Here is a 21,565-nt window from a genome sequence, read left to right as displayed (position 1 = left end):
TCAAGACGTGCCATGGCCAGGGTCTATGCTCCGGGCTTTAAGTATATTCTCAATTAATCATCACGACAGTCCCCATTTTCCCAGATAAATACTGTTTGCTCTCTAGCTCCCTGCACAGCTGCATTTTTCTCGGAAGCGCTGGTGGCCTGATGCTGTGTTACAAACTGCATGTGGTCTGTGCCCTCCACCAGATTATAAATTCCATAAGGACAGGAATGCTGTCTTCTGTTCCGCAACATTACCAGTTCCCAGAACAGTGTCTAGCCCATCCTAGGTGCCCCTTAAATGTTTTTTTGAATGAATGAACACAGAAATGGAGTCTTAGTAATGGGTTCGAAATAGAGATAATAATTCCATAAATCTGGGGGGTTTTACTGAAGGTTAATGAGACAAGGCAAACAGAAAGTGTTTAGCACAGAGCCTGGCACATAGTAGGTGCTCAGTGAATGCCAGCTGTCATTATTATCTAGATGGTTTTCTGACCAGGGCCTATGAATTGGAAAGGTCTTTCTAAAGCATGTAGGTCACTGAGCCCATTCTCTGGCGCCGTCAGCGTGAAAGCTTAATTTTTGTTGTTGCAGTTAGAGAATTTATGGACCCACAGGAAACAATTAGCCTGCGTGCTGCAGGGCTTTGTAGACAGGAGAGCTGGCCTTCCATACGGAAATCGGTCCCCACCTCTGGGCAAGCGTGGCCCCAGCCTCGCCATTCCCTCCAGTGTGCTGCCTCCAGCTTGAGCCCTGGTCCATCCCACCCCATCCCTGGGAGGGTCTTCGGGCCCAGCGTGCCCCCCTCCCTGGAGAGCTCTAAGGAAGCCTGCCCCCACCAGGAAAGGTGCCTGGGAGCCTTGCGGTGCTCAGGGGATTCCCGGAGGAGCACACAGCCTCATCTGTCCCTTACCCCACAGATGCTCAGAGCTAGCAGCCAGGTGAACTGGAGAGAGGCCTGGTCACAACAGCATTTATCGCTCACCCGGGAAAGCACGGTGCAGTTGAAAGCCTATTTCTTTTTTTCTTGCAGATATTGATCTACTTAGCTTTGCACCAGGCTGGTTGCTGGCACTTAATTTCAGATTTCGGCACAGGGCTTGCATTTGATGTTACTTTCCTGAATGCACAGGGGCCTCCGGGCCGACCAGTAAGGGCAGTGGGACTGGCTGGCTCAGTGCCCCAGGCTATGCTGTGATCTCAGCCCCTCACAGCTGTGCTGAAGTGAAGTGTGGGACATGGCCCACCTGTTCTGTCACATTGCTAAGTAAGGGCTCAGATGCTTCAAAATAAATTCTACTGTCTTTTCTAATTCACTGATCCTGGAAAACAGGAAATAATTTGGTCTGTGTCAAGGAGAAATCTAGTCAGGTCTTTCCTTCAGCCTGCATGAAAACCTTATGTTCTTCTTGGACCTGGCTCTTGTGTCAACTTTGCATGATTCTGGCTCTCCCATCCTGTCCTACCTCTGAGGCAGTTTCCTAATTTTTAAAATGGGAGTGGGGTGGGCTTAGATGAGATGATAATAACTAATCTCTGAGCAGTACTTTGTAGCTTATAAAGCACAAACTTATATCCATATTGCCTCAGTTTACAAGCATTCACAGAGCCTGCGCCTCTGTTTCTTCATCTGTAAAATGGGAATAATAGTCCTACCTGCCCGTTAGGGTCACTGCAGGAGTAAATGAGCTTACCCAGAGCACGTGCCCAGACCTGTGCCCGGCACGGAGCCAGGGTCAGCGGTCGCCCTCAGCTGCCTCCTCATTCCCTTTCTGAGCTTCAGACAGGGGGTTAGTTTCCCTGGCTTGCGGATTAATGAGCCTTCGCCCTTAAACTGCTTAAGTCACGGCAGCACAGGGCCTCGACTGCACGCTTTCCTGTTCCCAGTGTTTGTTCCACCCCAGCACAGAGACGTTTGTCAAAGGCCGGTCAGTCTTGCCGTTCCGAGGCTCCATCAGTATTCCAAAGATGACATTCGTGTCATCAGGCTCTGGTGATTGTCCCAAATGCCGCAGCTGGGCTCTTCCCTCCTCTTCTTCTCTGAGACTGACACCCGGGGAAACTGAAGAAATCGCAAGTCAGATTGCCCTGTCTCCCCACTCAAGGACAGCAGTGGTACCCGCTCTGCAAAGAGAATGGCTTCCCTTGGGGACACCAGCCCAGGACAGAACCCTGGACAGAGCCCCCCGAGACCTTCCCTCCCCTGCCTCCTCCACTCCTCACCCGGACACCCACCTCTTCATGCCCCCCTCCCCCCCCCCCCCGCCACCTGCTTCCTCTCAGACAACAAAGTCCCGGAGGTGGGCAATGAAATCACTGAAAACCATCTTCACAGTGGATTTTTACTGAACAAAAAAGCAATATTTATGTCACTTAGACATTTCTGAGAAGACTTAGATGTTCTTTTAAAAACATCACTTCGGTGCCAATGAAAAATATAATCCAGCCTTGGTAATAAATTTTAAAAGCATACACAACCCAAAGTTATCAGCCTGCAAAACAATGTTTCCTAAGCCTTCCCACACGTCTCAGTATTTTAACAACGTCCCATCTGTTGATGTCAGTCTGAAGAAGCAGGTCTGTCCTTTCCAGTTTTATTAAAATCCTTTCTGGCTAGTAACTGATTTCTGCCGGGCCGGCCAACTCACTTCCAGGCCCCGGGCCTGTGGGCCTATGGGCCTGTGCCAGTTTGCATGGCTGACAGAAATGGATTGGTGAATCAAAAATCTGTTTAGCTTGTGCTTCATAAGGAATGTGTTCCTCTTGCTTTTGTTACTAATTGCTGAAGATGTCTGTGTTTGGATTAAAACTTTGTCCCCTGCCATCTGGATGCCATTGATATGTCTCAGCTCAGTCATGAGCTGGGTGATATCAGTGGTTTCCATGTCAACGGATGACAGCGTCATATGTCGAAGTGTGTGATCACGGCGCTCAGCGAGGGAGCCAGCCTTGCGGGAGAGCAGCTGTGATTTCACACCTAAATAGCTCCACTGATTTTTAGTCATTGCTTTGAACTCATTTCCGTTTTCCTCCAATTACATTGACATGTAAAATGTCTTTGGGCCACTTGGAAAGGAGACGATGGACTTGTTGATACCTACAGTCCCGTTTGATGGGAAAACCATTTCCTCCAAGAGGCCTTTTAAAATCTCCAGCCGATAGGAAATCTGTTTCCTCTCTGAATCCAAGAACTGTATCACGTGCACGAAATGGAAGTCTCAGGGAGAGTGTGGCACTCTGCACGCAGGGTGACAGTGGCTTATATTTATTGATTCCAAATGTGCCCCAGACCTCAAGGTCTTGGTGATAGAGCCTGTCTAAATATAGCATCAAGAATAGCCGTCGCAAGGAAGCCCTGAAATAATTAAGAAAGTAACAAGAAATACCTCTCCATCTCAAGTTCCGGCCTACTGTGTCCCATGCAGGTGTAATAAGAGATGAATTTTAATTATCTTTCCTGGGAGTTCATGATTTTGATTAAGGAAATAGTTCGCTGCAGAATCATTTCCTTAGAAGGCAACATTCACGCACGCGGAAAACATAGCATGTGAGCCTTGGAAAATTAACCTGCTAGCAGCCTGCTTTGTTTATTTTTCCATAGATCAAGAATGCCGCAGCCAATGTTCTCCGGGAAACGTGGCTAATCTATAAACACACAAAGCTGCTAAAGAAAATTGACCACGCCAAAGTCAGAAAGCACCAGAGGAAGTTCCTCCAGGCCATCCACCAGTGAGTCCGCCGGGGCAGTCCGGCCATCGGATGATGGGATGGGGGCGGCGGGGACCCCACTGTCCCATCCATACCCCCCCTCTGCTTGGGAGGCCCAGAAGAACCCCATTCTGTTCCCCTGGGCATTACTGGGGTGGGGAATCAGACCCAGATCAGTCTGTTTTTTCACTTTTTTGCACCTGCCAACAGCCAGGCATTGGACAGAGAGCTGTAGAAGGTGTAAAAAAAAAAAAGGGGAAAAAAAGGAAAAAAATAGAGGAAGAACCTTTCAGGGCTCTCACAGTCTTCACATATAACCACACACACACACACACACACACACACACACGCGCGCGCGCGCACACATCACAGCCCAAAGTAGAACAAATAATGATCGGTAATTTCCAGGATAGAGGCATTTAAAAAGAATAATAGACAACAGAGGACGAAAACATTCATTCTGACGGGGAGGTCGGGGGACCCTGAAGGGTTGAGAGTGGGGCACACCAGGTTCAGGGCGCAGCCCCGGCAAAGGCAGGGAGGAGGGAAATGGTTGGAGAGAAGTGAGGAAATGAAGGGACTGAGGAGCCCGCCAGGCCCTTGCTTCTGGTCGGTTGGTCCCTGAGTCCGAGACCCCCACGATGGGTTCGAGAACCCTATTGCCTGAGGCGGAGGCGGCGGCGCACACGGCCCCCCTCGGCTCCCCCTCGGCGTGCCGCGGGGCTGAGACCACTGTGAACTTCCCCAGGCTCAGGAGCGTCAAGATGGAGCAGAGGAAGCTGAGCGACCAGGCCAACACCCTGGTGGACCTCTCCAAGGTGAGTGGCAGGTGCTGAACCCACCTGGGATTGCTGGCCTTTCGACCCTTAACTGCAGCTAAGGTGAAGACCTGGCTCTCACCAGACCGCACGGTACAGGGTCAGGAAAGCAAAGGACACTTTCTCTTTGATGAGAAAATAATCCGGGTGCAGGGTGGGCCACGGTGGCTCAGCAGGCAGACTTCTCGCCTGCCATGCTGGAGACCCGGCTTCGATTCCCAGTGCCTGCCCATGCAAAAATAATAATAATAATAATAATAATAATAATAATAGTCTGGGTTCAAGCTCTTGGCATGTGTAGCCTACCTGCATGCCTCATTGTCTTCTAAAATTTCACCTTTATCTCTTAAGTTGAATAGCTCTGATTCATCTTGGTTGGGGTTAATTAGCTGAGCTACTAAATCTTGTTAGTTGATTGTGTAATTAGCTGGCACTGAGGGGCTCACAAAGGTGACCTGGCACTGGGTGCAGCGCGTTGCCAAGGGCCAGAATGGTGATGAAGATGATGATGGAGGTCAAGGTTGCACCTAAGATCACTCCAGTTTGCTCTTAGAAGAGGAGGTTTCTCTCCCTACCTCCTCCAATCTTAAAACCCATCTTTCTGGCCCCACATGGAGGTGGGGGTGCATTCCTTTGACTTCTCAAAAGGCAGATAGTCATTGATGAACGTGAGAATGCCAAAAAATGGGAGCCTTCCTTTGAGAGCCCTCGGGCTCGATGTCACACTGTCAGTCCGTGTTTCTGGCACTGAACCGCTGTAAATACTGCAAGGAAATGTGCTCCCTCTTGCAAATCACCAAAGAAAAGGTACCGAAGCCTGCACTGCGGGCAGAGCTGAGTGTAGATGCCACTGAAAGAAAAGGTCCTCCCCCCTCCTCGGCCCCCTCTCCTCATTGCCGCTTGATGGAAACTGTGTATCAAGTCTACAGCCCTAGGCCAGATTGGCAGAACATTCCAGCAGATGCCAATTATCAAAAAGGAACACGTTCCCTGGGTAAGCAAGAGAAACTCCCTCAGGCAAATTGAGTACCGTTTGAAAAGAGGGTGCAATCAGAGAAATTACTGGTTCTTAGACCACGTGCACATGCCTTGTTCAATAAAGGGAGCAAGGCAAAGAAAGGGCCTCCGAAGCCTGCGCCAGCTTCAATCAGGGGACAAGTGGCTTGGCACAGTTGGGGAGAAGCCCACAGAGGGCTTTAGAGGAGGGGTGCCTTTAGAGGAGAGGTGCTTATGTTTAGTGTGGGGTTCCCAACAGCCTGGGAGCCAGAGGAGGGTGGGGATGAAGCATTCCCCGGAGCACGGAGAGAATGCCCTGGGTCACTGGGTGTGCTTGTTAATCCCCTCGGGTTCCCTTATCAGACTCCCACTGGCACTAGGCTTAAAATGGAGGGATTTAGTACACGGATATGGGGGAGTCTCGTTCCAGACAGAAGAGCAAAGCAGATATGTGGTCAGACTTTGGGGAGGAACTGAGTAGAATAGGGACCCAGAAAACCCTTACAGCCTAGGAAGTATTCCATCACCATCTCCTCTCTCCTTCTGTTCAGGTGCCTGCTTCAGTGCTCTCTCTCTCTCTCTCTCTCTCTCTCTCTCTCTCTCTCCTCCCTACAGCTTTCTATGCCTCCTGCCTCCATGGCAGACTCTGGCAGCCCCCAATCCTGCCAGTCCTTTCCATTTTCCAGTCCAGCCAGGCAAAGGCTAATTGGCCTCCTGATGGTCTTGGTTCTAGGTTGTCAGAGGAGATGATGTGACCGATCAGTTTCGGTCACGCGTCCACCCTTGATCGATCACCTGCGGTCAGGAAGAGGTCACGCGGGGCACACATGGTGCGGGTGGGCCCAACCTCCATCAGTGAGGACCAATTCTCTGAGATTCCAGGAGATACCCTGAGAGGTTCCTCTACAACTCGCGACGTCTCCTGCTCACCTCTCACCCGCGGGGACCCGCTGAAGTTGCCATGTTCTCCCGGGAGTATCAGACAAACTGGACTTTTAAGCCTGCGTTTCTGCAGTCCTGCCCACTGCCTCTCACAAAGGCGGGCCCAGTGTGCAGCAGAATGGATGATGCAGAAGCCGCCCTGAATTCGCACCTGCGGATTGGGTGGACCAAAGCATACGGAAGTGCGGAGTGTGCAGGAAAGGGTTAAGGGAAGATTTCTGCAGGGCCCTGTGTGTGTGTGTGGTGTGAGATCTGGGGGGGAGGTGAACTCCGACCTCTTTCCAGCCCTTGTCTTTTCCTCCCAGGACAGTCATCCGAGGTCCTGGCAGCAGTTTAGCATATTTCACTTTGGTCTGCAGTCCCCCTGGCACTCCTCACCAAGCACAGGGACAAGAGAGGACAATAAAGCCGTGTCCTCTTCCTCTTTCTTCCTTTGTGTGTCATCCTCCCAACCCCCACCCCTGCCCTTTGGTCCCCCCTAGATTACAAATATGGCATGTGGCCTCCAAATACTGCTGTCCATACTGAATAGTTACCTTACAGGGTGACAGAGCTGGGGGTACTTGGAGTCTTTATTTGATAGCTTCCATTTCTTCACCTGAAATGTAAAAATGATTCCTGCTATCTGAGGCTCAAATAAGATAACATCTGGACCAATGCCTTGTAAACTATAAAGGATTTTGCACATGGTAGTTCCGCTTATGACTATAGATGAGGAATCGGAGGTGGCAGGGAACAAAGCGACCATCCCAAGGTCGGGCAGATGGCGAGTGGCGGCATGGGGGCAGAAACCCAGGGGCCTGGACTTGGAACCCAGAGGTCATCAGGAGACCCGTTCTGTCAAATAAATCTGTGCTCTCGTCCGTTCCGGGAAAACTGTGCACCTGGAGGAGAGTCTGTGAATGTTAATGAATGAGGAAAGCACTTTCCCTTCTGAAGTCACCCTCTCCTCGGGGGACCTCAGCGCTGTCCGAGCACAGCTCCGAGCACAGCTAACGGGAAAGCTACCTTCACACCACCTCTGCCGACTCCTCTTTCTGCTGCCCCGCTTAATTCCCTCGTGGGGCGTGTAGTCAGCTGGGAAAGTTTCAACTCCCTCTCCCCTTCGGATCCTCTCTGGCGCCTCATCCTTTGCCACCTTCCTTTACGCCTCTCTTTTCTCCCACTTTCTTTCCTGCCCCCTTGGCCCCCGGGGACATTGATGGTTTCTGTATTTTCCTGGAGGAGCTTGACATTCAAGGTGAGATGGGGTTGGGGTGTCACTGGCAGGTCACCAGAAGCCCAAAGAACCACAGTACATCCGGAGAGAGGGCTTGCAGAGGACCCCCCAACCTGGCCTTCTCCCGCCGCCATGGGTGCCTCGCCCTCACCCCGGGCTGTGAAGACTCACCTGAATCTTGCTCCAAGGCCCGTGTACACAGACAGGGCGTCACTGGTTCATTTGCCAGGAGACATATGATTGTCACACAGACAAGGATTCTACAAACCAGCACGGAAGCCAAATTACCATCATAAAATTGCTCAAGAGTACATGACGGTATCACTTGAGGGCACTGCAGCATGTGTTGCCACGGCCTGCTGGAGGGGGGAGTCCCCTGGCCACAGTGCCTTTTCCCTGGGGGGCGCGGGTGTGAACACCACCCAGGTTGGCTTCTGCAACTCTCCTCTTTTCTCTGCTCTTTCCTCTCTCCTTTTCTGACTCCTGTTTTCTTTTTCTGCTCATTAATTCAGCAAATATTTACTAAACACCCACAAATGCACAAGTCAGGCTCTGTGCAGCTGCCACACAGGGCAGTGCTGTGCCACAGGAGAGGTGAGTAAAGGGGGGCTTGGAGAGCATGCAGGGGGCCCCCTAAAGCCTGGGGAGACCCCAGTGACGGGGAGTAAGCCAGGGGAAGAGCCGGGGCTGGGTGCTCTCAGTAGAGGGAACAGCTGGGCGCTGGGCCTGCAGGGGGGAGGGCAGCGCGCCTTCCTGGATGGAGAGTATGTTGGAGTGAGAGTGCAGAGAGTCGTGGTAGAAGATGAGGCTGGAGAAGTAAGCAGAGGCCGGGGAAGAGAACTTTACCCACCTTTATCCTTAGGGCAGTGGGAGCCATGGAAAGGCTTTCACAGGAAAGCAGTTTGCTCAGATTGTGCTTCAGAAGTATCAACAGGGATATTGGGGGACCAGGGTGGTACCCGAGGAACTATTTGGGGAGGTGGTTGCAGGAGTCCAGGTGAGAAAGGGCAGCATTTGCAACAGAAGTGGTTTAGTTGTCATTCAATGCATTGAATTTGAGGGCTATTGAGAGGTAGCATTGCCAGGACATTTCATTTGTTCTAGTTCTGGTGACATAAAACAACACAAACATTCTCATTTTGACCCCTTTCTTGGTAGGCCTCTGTGCTGGTGGGATGCAAGGGGGTGGGAAGAAGAGGTGTCCGGGATGGTAGCTTGGTTCCCAGCCTGGGTAGCTGTGTGGGCAGTGCTGCCAGTCCCCGAGGCCAGGAGCCCTGGCAAGGAGATCAGATTTTGGAGGGGAAATGACTCATTCAGCAAGAGACCCCTTTGTTTAGTTCTGCTCTGACCTGGTGTTATGGTGATATTATTTGATTCTTACAGTTTATCTTAAATTCCATGGGGGCACCCTATTTTCGCTCCCACATGTCCATCACTTTCATCAGTTTCATTCGTAAACCCTTACTGAGCACTCCTCTGCAGAGGCAGGCCCCCTTGGAAGTATTCTTTGCTTTTTTTTCGGTCACTCAGAATGGTCTTGGGGTAAATGCAGAGAAATCGTTTAGACATGTGGAAACATTTTATGGGACAAAAAGGTTTTTCTCATCACTCAAAACTTCTACCTTGGCCAAAGAATGGAAGGAATAGTGATTTTTACCTGTACCACTCATTCCTTTGGTCTAACATCTCTTAGTGCCAATCATGAGCAGACAGATCCCTTGCTGAGCATGTTTACCTGCAGTCATCCACCAGCGAATATTCACTGAGCCTCTCCTTGTCCTGTGTGGGGTGTTGGCACAAAACAATGAGCACAACAGGCAAAGTTCCCCGCCCTCAAGGAGCTTACCTTCCAACGGGAGATAATAACAATAAATAATAAACATGAGATAATGCGCAAATTATCTACCATATTAGAAGGCATTAAGTGCTAAGTCAAAAAGAAAAAGTCAAGCAGAGCAAATGGAATTGGGAGTTGGCGGTAGGTCCAAGTGTTATTGGACAAAAGCAGCGGTTTCTTTTGCCCTATATGCTCAGAGGACCAATTCCTGAGACACCAGGGTTTCAAAGAGAGAGAAAATTTATTACTAGGTGCATAGCAGGAGGGCAGATGGCCTGTCGGCCCAAAAACCTGTCTCCCCAAACTGCAGTAATTCTGATAGTTTTATAGCATTAAAAGATGGGCAGGTTTTAGGATAATGAACACAATGGCCTCAGCTGATGTGATTAGAGGTGAGCTAATGATTGAGCATGCGCAGACTGATTACATGCTCAGTCACAGAACGTATGTAAGAGGATAATGGGCGTGATTTTTAGTATTATGATGGGGTATGGGTGGCACACAGGTTAAAGTCTAAGCTACTGCACATGCCAGGTGGTCCCGCTTTGGTTAGGTTCAGTCTCGATTACCAAGATAACCTTGGACCTGGGGTGGGTTAGTTCTGGACTGATCCAGGACCTTTTATTAACAAACAGTAAGAGCTGTCTTTAGTGGTCACAAGCCCCTAAAATCGAAAAACTGGATCAACAGATACAATGAGAGTTAGTCACAAGGGTTTTCCATTCACAAGGGCAGACGATAAAGGTTATACATTATCAGAGATCAAGGCAGCTGGATTACAATCTAGAGATTTCAGGTGTTTCCCTCTGTCTGCCTCTAATATACTAGAAAGCAAACAGAAACATCTGTACGTTAATTCTATAATCAAAATCATCCTTTTAATCTCAATCTCTCACGTACACGAGTTGCAGTAGTAAATAGGGTAGCCGGGAAGGCTTCATTGAAAAGGTGGTTCTTTTTTTGAACATATAACATGTACACAACAAAGCAATAAATTTCAAAGTACATTGTAACAAGTAGTTATAGAACAGGTTTCAGGGTTCGGTGTGGATTACAGTTCCACATTTTTAGGTTTTTCCTTCTAGCTGCTCCAAGACAATGGAGACTACTAGAAATGCCAATGTAATGATTCAGCAGTCATACTCATTTGTTAAATCCTATCTTCTCTGTTATAATTCCTCCTCCTCCTTTGATCCTTTCTCCCAATCTTTAGGGGTATTTAGGTTATGCCCAGTCGTACTTTTTCATGTTGGAAAGGGCCGTCAGTGATATGGGATAGGGGGATGGAAGTAGTCGATGTTTGGGAGACGCTGGCCTCTTTGGGTTTCAGAATTTACCTGGCCTAGAAACACGTCTGGAGGTTGTAATTTTCTGGGAAATAATCATCGTGCACGGAAGTTTCGTAGAATCTCAGATAGAGCCCTGGGTGTTCTTTAGGGTTGGCAGGACTGGTTTTGTTGGGATTTGGCAAACTGTGGTAAATAGCCATATCTAGGTAAAGCTTTTGTAAGAGTAGCCTCCTGAGTAGCCTCTCGACTCTATTTGAACTCTCTCAGGCACTGATACCTTATTTTCTCTCAACTCTTTTCCCGCTTTTCATCAGGATGGCATTGTTGATCCAACGGTGCCAGGCCCAGGCCACCCCTCACATTCATCTCCCACGCTGCCAGGGAGACTTTCACCCCTGGATGTCATGTCCCACGTGGCGGGGGAGGGCAGTGAGAGAGAGAAGACACATCTGAGCAGCAAGAGAGGTTTTTTGAAAGTAACTCTTAGGCATAACTACAGGTAGGCTTAGCTTCTCCGCTATAGAAATGAGGAGAAGGTGATTCTTAAGGGAAGAATCGAAGGAGGTGAAGGCTTTAGCCATGGGACTAATGGGGCAGGACCTCTGGGCACTCGGAGATGAGACCGCATTGGGTGCAGGAAGTTCTTGGGCAGAGCCCTTGAGACGACACCTGGGAGGGACCGCGGGAGGCAGGATGGGGCAGAGGGAGAGTGTGTCTGTGATGACAACAGCGGGCCTCGGCACTGCGGGAGCTCTGGAGGTGGAAAGGCCCGTCAGCGATGTCCCACCCTGTGGCGAAGTGGGTCCGGCTGAGGCCTTTGCACCGTCTCCTTGGCCGGGCAGGGCAGGGGCCGGCACCACAAGCACGGTGGCTTCTGTGTGATGTTCTGGCTGCTGTGTTGAAAGCAGACGGGGAAGACAGTGACAGTAACTTCATATCTGTGGGTAGTTGTTATTCGCTCCTGTTTTACTCATGCAAGGAGACCTAGGTTCAGCGAGCGAGGGACCTGGCCGAGGCTGCCTGTCTATTGGGCTGCAGCTTGGTCTCTGAACTTGGCCTACAAATTCCAAGTCCGTGGCCTTTCACATTCCCCACCGCCGTGTGAGTTGGGAGGATGGGTGTAGCAAGACCATCAGCGCATGTTAGAGACTCCACTTAAGCAAAAATGGCTGTTTCTTTTCCTTTAAACATATTTCCAATTTTTACTAATTATTATGCATTACTTTTGCAATAAGAAAAAAGTAACTGTCATGCTTCCATCGGCCTCCATGTCTCCAGGAAGGTAAACCCGTTTTTCCTTTCGTGGCCAGATCAGCCACCAGATGTGGAGATTGCTCCTATTTTAATGTGGGGGAGCATTTCAGTCTCCCCATCGCAGATTCCCCCGGGATGGCCTGCCGTCTTTCCTCCTCTCATGTCGCTGTCTGTCTGTCCAGATGCAGAACGTCATGTATGACTTAATCACAGAGCTCAACGATCGGAGTGAAGACCTGGAAAAGCAGATTGGCAGCCTCGAGTCGAAGCTGGAGCACCTCACGGCCAGCTTCAACTCCCTGCCCCTGCTCATCGCCGACATCCTACGCCAGCAGCAGCAGCAGCTCCTGTCGGCCATCGTCGAGGCTCGGGGCATCAGCGTGGCAGCGGGCACTGCCCACACCCCACTCTCCGACAGCCCGATTGGGGTCAGCTCCACCTCCTTCCCGACCCCATACACAAGTTCAAGCAGTTGCTAAATAAAATCCCACCCCACCCCCCGCCCCGGCCCAGAAGCGTTACCCATAGGTCTTAAGATGCAAAGCAGCTCTCTCCTGGTCTCTTTGCCGTCCAGGAACATTCAGACCAGGGAACGTAAAGAAGAGAGACCGAGCTAATTAACTAACTCCTGTTCATTCAGCGTGCTTGGTTCGATATGCCTTGAAACCAGAAATCTAATCTCTGTTTAGGTGCCTCTGCTTGGGAGCGGGAAGAGGAGATGACAGGAAGCGACGCCTCTGGCAGGGCCCTTGCTGCAGAGTTGATGGAGAACAGAAATCCACGCTCAATCTCAGGTCTTCACGTGGGGGTGGGGGGGCCAGATGCACTGAAGGAGCCAGCGGTGAAGCAAGCCCAGAAGAGGTCCCGCTGGGGGAGGGGGTTGCGTCAGGCGTGGGGGATGGGGGCCTCCCCACTGGGGTCCTCGAGCACCCTCTCCCCTTTCCTTATATAGAAGGAAACCTCTGGATGACAGAAGTGAAAGAGAGCTGCTCACAACTTGCCAAAACCCAATGTAGACAGAAAAATAAGAAAGCCAGATTTTCCACCCAATATGAATACCCTATAAACCTGTGTGTTCGCAGGCGTGTAGTGTGTGCATGCACGCACACACACGCGCACACACACACATGTCTCACATTCAACTCGGGTCCTTTCTTGTTCGAACTCATCCCAAATAGGAAGGGACATGATACCTTACCCGGCACACAGTAGGCTCCCTCTAAGTGTTGAATTGGTTTGAATGTGAATGTGGATGTTTTCAGTTCAGATCATTCTCCTAGGGGTGGCCGCGTTCTGAGCTTCCCTGAAGATGCAGGTCCCTTCAGACACAATGCAGGTCACTTTGCTCTGGATACGCACCACGCTTGGTTTGCGAGGAATGCCAAGCCAAAACTGTTGGCATGCTGAAGGGATATGCAGGCTTCCAAAAATAACAGCTCCTGCAGAGATTACTTCTTACATCCACCAAGCTGTGCTCTGATGGATCACATGCCCGGGTGTATGTTTGTAAGGGAGGAGGGTGAGGGCAGCTGAGCACATGTGCACCCACACCCTTGCACAAGCAGGCACAACCCAATGAAAGCCTAGTGAATAGGAGTATTGATTGAGGGTTTGCTGAGCTGTATTTATCCAGCAGCAGGTTTCCAGCCCCAGACGTTAGGAGTTCAGAGAGGTCAAGTACCTCAGCCGAGAGCTGCAGTGCTGGGAGAAGTGATGGTGAGTGGTGAGTGGCCCATGTGGTCCCTTCTATGAGACCAAGTCCCCTCAAAAGGAAATATTGGGAGAATGAGGAGAGCCCTTAGGGAAGCTTGTGGGCAAGATGAGATGACATAGATCCATCAGGAACCTGTCCCCACTGTGCCATGTTAATCTTGGTACAGAAACTATCCAAATACATCTCTGACTCCAGCAGACTTCAGAAGCATCGAGGTCCAGTGTAATTTCAGGCACTGTGAGGACAGGGCGTGTGGGTGCAAAAATGTTCTCATCACCCCTTAATTTGACCGCATGTATGTTTGCGCTGTGAAAGCCACCATCGTGTTCTCCATCATTTTTCTCACTCTGAGGTCTTTGACTTCTGCTTCTGGGAAATCAAATGATACTGTATGGACTATTTCATCTGCTTAGGGTGAAACAAGCGGCTGTTACATGCACATGGTTGCTCTGCTGGGTTTAGCTTTGTAACAAAGCATCATCACTACTCCAAAGCCCGGGGCTGGCTGTGGCGGATTTTATTCTGCAGCTCTGGCCTGGTCTTCTAAGGATAGGGGAGTAATTGGACAAAGAAAATGTAGGCAACCCTAGAGCTGAAGCCGCTCTTTGGAGAAGATATGGTGTCTTGCTAAATCTTTGCTTTTGTCTTTTGTCCCTGCTGTTGTTCCTTTAATGGTCTCATGCCAATCTTCATAGCTCCTTCCAGCGTTTTCATTGGCGGTTTTGATTACCACTGAAGCCACACTTGGTGTTGGCTTTTTTAAAAAAAAAAAAAACTTGTTCCTTTAACTGTTGTGTATCCAAAAGATCCTCCCGCCACCCCTTTACTGTGTCCCAAGAATGGTGTTACTGTTGCCAGTGGCAGTTCAGCAGAGCATATAAGCAAATGGATAAACAGATGGAATAACCATGCAGCTTGTTTGTGGTATCAGTCCATTTCACCAAGTGAAGACCACTGACTGGTTAGCCAATCCTAATCATTTCATCTACAGTCCTCACCTGTGGACTCCTGTTTGCCCTTTCCATTCTGCTGCAGCCCTATGATGTGTGTGCGTGTGTGCCTGGATGTGGGCGCATGTAGAGATTTAGTTGTAATTTCAAACCAATGACATACAGAATTCCACCCCACTCCTCCTGCCCAGAACGGTACACAGACTGTCATTGACCCATCATGGTCTGTGGATAATCCTCCTTTCGCCCATCATTACTGCTGTACACTTTAGTGAAACTTGAAGGTCAAGCTAGCAACACAAGTCAAAGTAGGGGTTGGGGTTATTTCCAGTAGCCATTGGCATCCTCGAAACACATGGCATTTGCAGCATGACTTGACCTAGTGGTAGTGCAATAGCAATGTGCAGTTTCTATCCTTGGCAAAGGAACCCTTACTCTTCAAAAAACAAAGTGATCTAATCTGCATGCTGATCCTGCAATGGTAAATGGGAGGCTACTTTTCTTTACAAGTATTATAGCTTTACATGGGGAAGTTACCCATTCTTCTGCAAGTACAATCAACCCTTGATGACTTAGGCATTGATTATCCTGGGTGAAGATCACCCAGATTTTTCTTCCTACAGCCCATCTTTTGGCCAATCCCACTGCACATCAGCCTCACAGTCAGATGGGAAGAAATGGCGGGTGGATTTTCATACCATGCCTTCTTGTTCCTTATTTTGGAATAAGAATTCCTAAGTTTGGTGGTGGAGGAGGTTTCTCTATTCAAGAATTGGCTCTATTTAAAAACTACTAACTGTGATAACCTCACTCTGATACTGAACTGATCAAGTTCTGCCCACTCTTGGAAGGCTGACCAGTGACAGACCCCTCCTAGCAGCTTTCTGATAAGTTGGTGACAGATAAAAGCACCCTAATATTCTCTAAAATATCTAGAGACTTGAATTAGAAATACAGAGCCACCCCCTCATTGCTTAAGCCATATTATAGCTTCATGTACTGTAAAGTCGGGGACGAACTGTGATACTTTAAGACCACTGGTCTCAGTGGAATTTCAGGACATAGCATAAGTCAGTAAATCCTACCAGCTTAGGGGCTCACTCCTCCTTAGATTGAAGTCCAAATTAAACCTGCACCTTTGGGTCCAAGGACACGTGTGATCATCATCAATAAATTGTCATAAAGCTGCTCTTGCCATCCGCACAATGTGTAAATCCATGACATGACATCTCTAGAAATGCTTGATAAAATCCAAAGTGGTGAGAGGGTTCAGGCCCGGAGGCACCACTGACTGACTTCAGTGGGGACAAGTGGTGTGACAACAATCTGGTAATTTAGGAGCCGTAGAAAATGTGTATGAAAGGAGATTCTAAAGTGCTGCACATGCAAGGTATTGCTATTACCAAAGGCCAAGAAGGAGCAGCATTGAAGAAATAGTCATTTTCATATATCTGGGGATTTCCCCCCTTAAATTTTCAGTGATTTCCTTGTGAGTAAGCCATTACGGAGAAGAAGCAAAACTAGAGATACAGAATAAGAATACATAAAACTCTTAACACTGGATCCATATCTTTGGCCAATTATTATAACCACCTCATACCTCAGTTTCTCTGCACTTAAAATGAAGATAACAGTTAATATTCCTAAGTGCAAAGTGTTCGATAGATAAAGAAGTGGAATCACTGTTGTCACGAACTGCAGCCCAGACCTAACTCTCTAGTCCACTCTCTGATGTTGCATTTGAAGGCATTCAGTGGTTACCAAAAAGTCATTATTATGTATCACATTGGTAGCGAAATTAGCAGGGAGAAATATGGGATTAGTGCATGGCTCCAGGAACTCCCTCCTCCTTCAGAGTGTCACTCAACAAACAGTGCTCCCCAACCCCAGTTAAGAATCAGTGTTTGGTCCCAGAACTAACGGTGCTGTTGTGCTCACAGTACCACGACCGAGACACTGAAGTCATTGCACTACCAGTAGGTTACTATTTTTTGTAAATTACTACTTGTAAATCCCAAAAGATGTCCCCAGTTTTATACAGTCCTACTTCCCTGAAAGTTGCTAGGAGTGCATTGAGGGTTGGTGGGTGGCCACTTCGCCGTCCTTCTTTGATGCTGCTGCGCTCGGTTTCAGTACCTTAGACAGCTACCGCGGCTTCCTGACGGCCCCGCGCCTCCTCTGCCCCTGCACCCAGGGGCTTCCTGACGCCTGCACAGCAGCCCTTCCTTCTCTACTGCCGCCAAAGTAAACATCGTGGGGAGGGGACCCTTAGCTACCACTAAGAAAGGCGTCCTGCAGGGAGAGCCATATTAACTGTCCGCCTCCGGTTATAGCATAGAAGTGGGTGCTCTTCAGCCTGAAAGCGTGTGCCCAGGTGCATTAAGAGAAACTGACATGACACCCATACCAGACAAGTAATATGTAGATTTTTACCGAGATAGACCGAAGCTTATTAAAAAGTGCTCAGTGCAATGCTATATAAATATATACAGACAGAGAGAAAAAATAACTGTGATCTTTTTTTTCCTTACACCATTACTGGAAACCCCCAAACATGAACTGGAGTTCCCTCTGAGCAAAACCCATTGTCAAATCTTCAACGTATGACCTCCAAATCTAGGTGCCAAGTGCCCTGCGACTGTTGTTTACACGCCTGAGAAATGCATTCTGGAAGCTGTAATCGTGGGTCTGGACCATGTGTTGAAACTAACAAAAGAGATGTCGTGACCAACCAAGCTGGTGGACGAAAAGCACAAAATTCAACGCCAACCTGTAGTTTATGATCCCAAAGAGCTGCTGAATTTTTATGGCCAAAAACAAACAAACAAACAAGTCATCAATGACAAATCTGACATGAACCCGATTGGAACTACCAACTTCCAGTCTCACAGAAGAAAGACAGGAAATAAACAACATTCTCTAGCTGTGTTGCATTGTCTCGTGTCTGAATCTCAGCCAGGACTGATCCACCTTCATCAGAAACAGTTTTTAAATGGCGCGAAAACGCAATTTTGGTCCCAGACTCTCCATTCTGCACTGGCCACAAGAGAACAACAAAAGAGGGCGACAGGATGTTAATAGAGGAAACATTTTCATGGCAAACTCAGAAACTGAAGTGTCTATATTCAGAATTCAGATGAGCTTCAATATGAATTTGCATCTTGCCTCTGTACTGCTTGCTATTTTTTATTGATAGGAGAAAGCATAACAGTTTATTTTAACTATGAAATATATTGCTATATTATAAAATATATTGTAACTTTCAATTAACATTTTGTATCAAACTAGTCTCTAGCAGGCTGCGTCAGCCTGCCTTCTCAATGACTGTTTCTGAGCACACAGCTTGGTTAACACTGCCTGACACCAGTCCTTGTGTCACAGCCTTCACGGTCACCATACCCTAACTCTCCAAGACCTGAGTATTAGAGACCAAAAGAACATTATTGCAAGCTTAGAAGAGCAATTCTACCCTAAATTCTATCAAGCCATTTGAGAAGGGATTTTAAAAGCCATCCCTCCTTTAGGAGCTGTGCAAATCCAGGTTAATAAAAATGCAGGCTCCTTCTATACAAATGCAGAGGGCCCATTACAGAAATTATACGTCTCAAATTCAAACTCAGCCAGCCAGTCAGAATTGGGCGTAAGGGAGAGTCCTGTTCTCCTGTGACTCGAAAGGCTCAAAATTTTATGCATTATGAGTTTCTCTGTGTAAAAAAATAAAGCCGAGACTGGAATTCCATTTACGTAGGGCCAAATGAAAGCCCCACATGCAGATGTGTTTTTCTGCGCTGACAGTACCTTGCAGGGAACAGGGTTTCCCATGTTTATCAACGAGAGGGAGCACAGCTCCTAAGGGAATGATGAGAGAAGGCGGGACGTGCACAAGAACCAGCAAGGAGATGGGCTTTCTTTGCTGCTGGTTTAATCTAGCTGGGAGGAAATAAAGAGTTTCAATCAAGATGTTTTGCTTTGTGGGAAAATTCTGTTTTTAAGCAAGTCATGCTATCTATTCCCTCTCGCTGATAGGCTTTCTCAGTTCCCTCCTTTGAATGAGCAAGGGACTATTTCTAGGGGGAAGTGGGATGTTTCGGTTACAACACAAAGGTTTCCTGGAATCAGTGAGCCGGCTCCCAGTGAGGACCCTAATTTGCCATCATTGCTTTGGGGGAGCTCGGACAGGTACAAGCGGGGGAGCATTAGGGTAGATGGAACTCGGCCTGTGTGGCTCTCCTCCTGTTACAAATTCTGAAAATGCACATGGATAGACTTGATGGTGCAAAGCAGCAGGTTTTCTCCGAGGAAAAAGGCTGGAATCCTCTCCATTTATTTGAGCTTAAATGTAGATAAGGCTTGGGCCTCAAAGCGGTAGTTCTTCGTGCAGAATGAAAAAGAAATAATATGTCAATGACCAGCTGCAAGGGGCTTGTGTAGGAGAGACTTAACCCATTCACAAGTTTAATTTTTATTGAGCTAAATTCTCCCCATGTCAGTGTTGTTCCTCAGTGACACGTTAGGCCATGCTCTATTAAAGCCATCAGAACTCCAGGGCACCTTTTCTCAGCAGTTTACTCCCTCACTGGGTAATGGAAATTAGTTTAGCTTCAATTTTCTAATTGACTGATGAATGTACTTTGGCCATAGACTTGTCCCTGAATACTTTTGTCCTACTAAATCAAATTGTCTCTTTCGGCTTTTCCTTCTAGTACCTCCCAGGTTGACTAAGACTCTTGTGTTTTTAAAGAGTAAGTATGTTCTGACTCTTCCCCCTTGAGGGTGTTAGTCTAGCATCTAGGAAACCAGTATAAATCCCTGATTTGTGGAAACCAGGCCTCTTGACAGTCATTTCAGGGCCGATGCTGACACTTGTTACTCCAAATGCAACCTGCAGGCCAGCGGCACCCCAGCATCGGCGCCAGCTTGTCAGAAATGCAGAATCTCAGGTCTGATCGCAGACCTACTTAATCAGAATCAGCATTTTAACAAGATCCCAAGGTGATGTGAAGAAGCCCAGGCCTCCCCACACCGCAGTGGCCACCAATCACATCAATAATTGGAGAATTAAACCATTTCTTCCTTAACCCTCATTGATGGAATAAATTGATGAATTAAAAAAAAAAAGACATGGCCAAATTGGTACTATAATTGCCCCAAATTAAAAAGATCCGTTTATAATCATAAGGATAGAGACAAATGCTTTTAAAAATTCCCTTGGAGTCATATAGCATGTACACATGTACTTACGATATATAAAAACATAGTAAAGTCATTAAAAGGCAGCCTTTTTTCCAGCCTCCTTTTAAAAGTGCTAACTTCGTACCTTTGAGCGACCTCAGCGCCCCTTTTGAGGCTTTTCTTTTTAGCCTGAGTTGGCAGGACCATCAGAATACCAGGTGATTCCTCAGGGCAGGGCCCCAAAAGGGCCTCCTGGGTCCCCTCTCATCATAGCACAGAGGCAGCTGTATTTCTTGACCTTTCTTGTGTTTCTTTCTTGAACTCAGCATCCCACAGTGAGAACTCTCCTCCCCTAGAGGAAATCAGCAAAATAACTTGAACCATCTAAAAACATTCCTAGTCTCCTTTTAAACCACTTCTCTTACTCATTCCACCACCAGAGAAACTCCAAGGTTGGCAAGGAAGGATGTGAATTCTGATATTGGCATCGTGAATCGACCTGTGCCCAGAAACAGTTATGTTCTGAATTAATTGCTTTAATCTGTTCACTGTCAAAAGTGCCTTGGACTTCAATCTAAAGAGGTCGGTATAAATCCATGTGTGTGTGTGAGGCGTGTATGCAGGCAAATATTTACATATTTATACACACAGGTGCACACACGCATACCTGCACATCCATATGTAATATATACAAACATATATAAATGCTTCATAAATATCATATTGCTATTCGCAGCTCCATTTCTTTTGTCTGGTTCTATGTTTATTTGTTTAGTGAGAACTTTACATAGAGAGGTTCTATTCAAGACATTGATGTATTTTTTGTTTGTTTTTTACTTTTTATTAAAAAGGTAAAGGATATTAAAAAAAAAAAAAATTCAAGTGCCTGAAGGTTTTGAATGGAGTGGTGGTCAACTTTCTCAGGTCACCAAAGAGGAAACTGATTTTTACTCTGGGAGCTATTTTTCTGTTTCTGTGACCTTGTTCTTCCTTGGTGGGCATGCGTAAATAAGAGGAGTTAAGGTGATTTTGTCACTTTTCATTATAATCCATTTCTGCAATAGCAAAAATTTCACTGGGACTAGTGCCTGATTTTCTTCCCACATCAGCATCAGGAAGGCCTGGGCTGCACACGCGGGGCATGGTTTTGTTGATATCGGTTTTGTGTCCCTTACTGAGAGCAGGCAGGCTGAATTGCAGGGTACAGGGTTTGCATCAGCTGCAAACCTTGCTTCCTTTCGGTGGCGCTCACAGGAGAGGAGGAGGGGGGAGTCTCATAGACAAAACCTGCGTCTCTGAGGGCTGCCAGAGGAGCCTCAGCGAACTTTCCAGGGCTCCTGGGCCCTGCCCTTCCACAGTAACACGGTCACCGGGGTGAGTGAGCCTCCCTCTACCGTAGTCAGAGGTCTCCTCTTCCTGCGGTGTCACAGCTTGTCGCAGACCAGTCCTTCCTGGTGGGAAGCCCCCAAAGCTCAGTGGGAGACTCCGGGTTTCCACGGCCTCTGCTCTTGAGCACAAGGAGGCATTTTCACTTCTCTAAACTGGATCTTCTCTCCACTCCCTGCCTCTTGGGCAACCACCTCAGGACAGCCAGGGCCAGGTCAGACAGGTCATGCCCTTTCCAAAATGTCCTTCGGAAGAGGCGCTGCAGAGGTCAAAAAAGATCAGGAAGGCAACCT

General features: G+C 48.1%; 1 protein-coding gene across 3 annotated transcripts in view; it reads left to right on the top strand.

Annotated features, from left to right (window-relative positions):
- KCNN3 (potassium calcium-activated channel subfamily N member 3) overlaps nucleotides 1-21,270 on the top strand; it is a 174,189-nt gene extending 152,919 nt beyond the window's left edge. For 2 of the 3 annotated variants that reach the window (XM_077156310.1, XM_077156312.1), the window contains exons 6-8: nucleotides 3,589-3,716; nucleotides 4,444-4,513; nucleotides 12,233-12,529. In XM_077156310.1, coding sequence (XP_077012425.1) covers nucleotides 3,589-3,716; nucleotides 4,444-4,513; nucleotides 12,233-12,529 — 495 coding nt within the window. Of the gene's footprint in view, nucleotides 1-3,588; nucleotides 3,717-4,443; nucleotides 4,514-12,232; nucleotides 12,530-12,739 lie in introns of those variants that run through there. The other variant, XM_077156311.1, reaches the window with a different exon arrangement.
- The last annotated feature ends 295 nt before the right edge of the window (nucleotides 21,271-21,565 follow it).

This window comes from Tamandua tetradactyla, chromosome 4, assembly GCF_023851605.1.
Source record: "Tamandua tetradactyla isolate mTamTet1 chromosome 4, mTamTet1.pri, whole genome shotgun sequence".
In the NCBI taxonomy this organism is placed as follows: Eukaryota; Metazoa; Chordata; class Mammalia; order Pilosa; family Myrmecophagidae; genus Tamandua; species Tamandua tetradactyla.
Note: the sequence above shows the minus strand (reverse complement) of the source record. Positions and strands in the feature narration are given on the sequence as shown.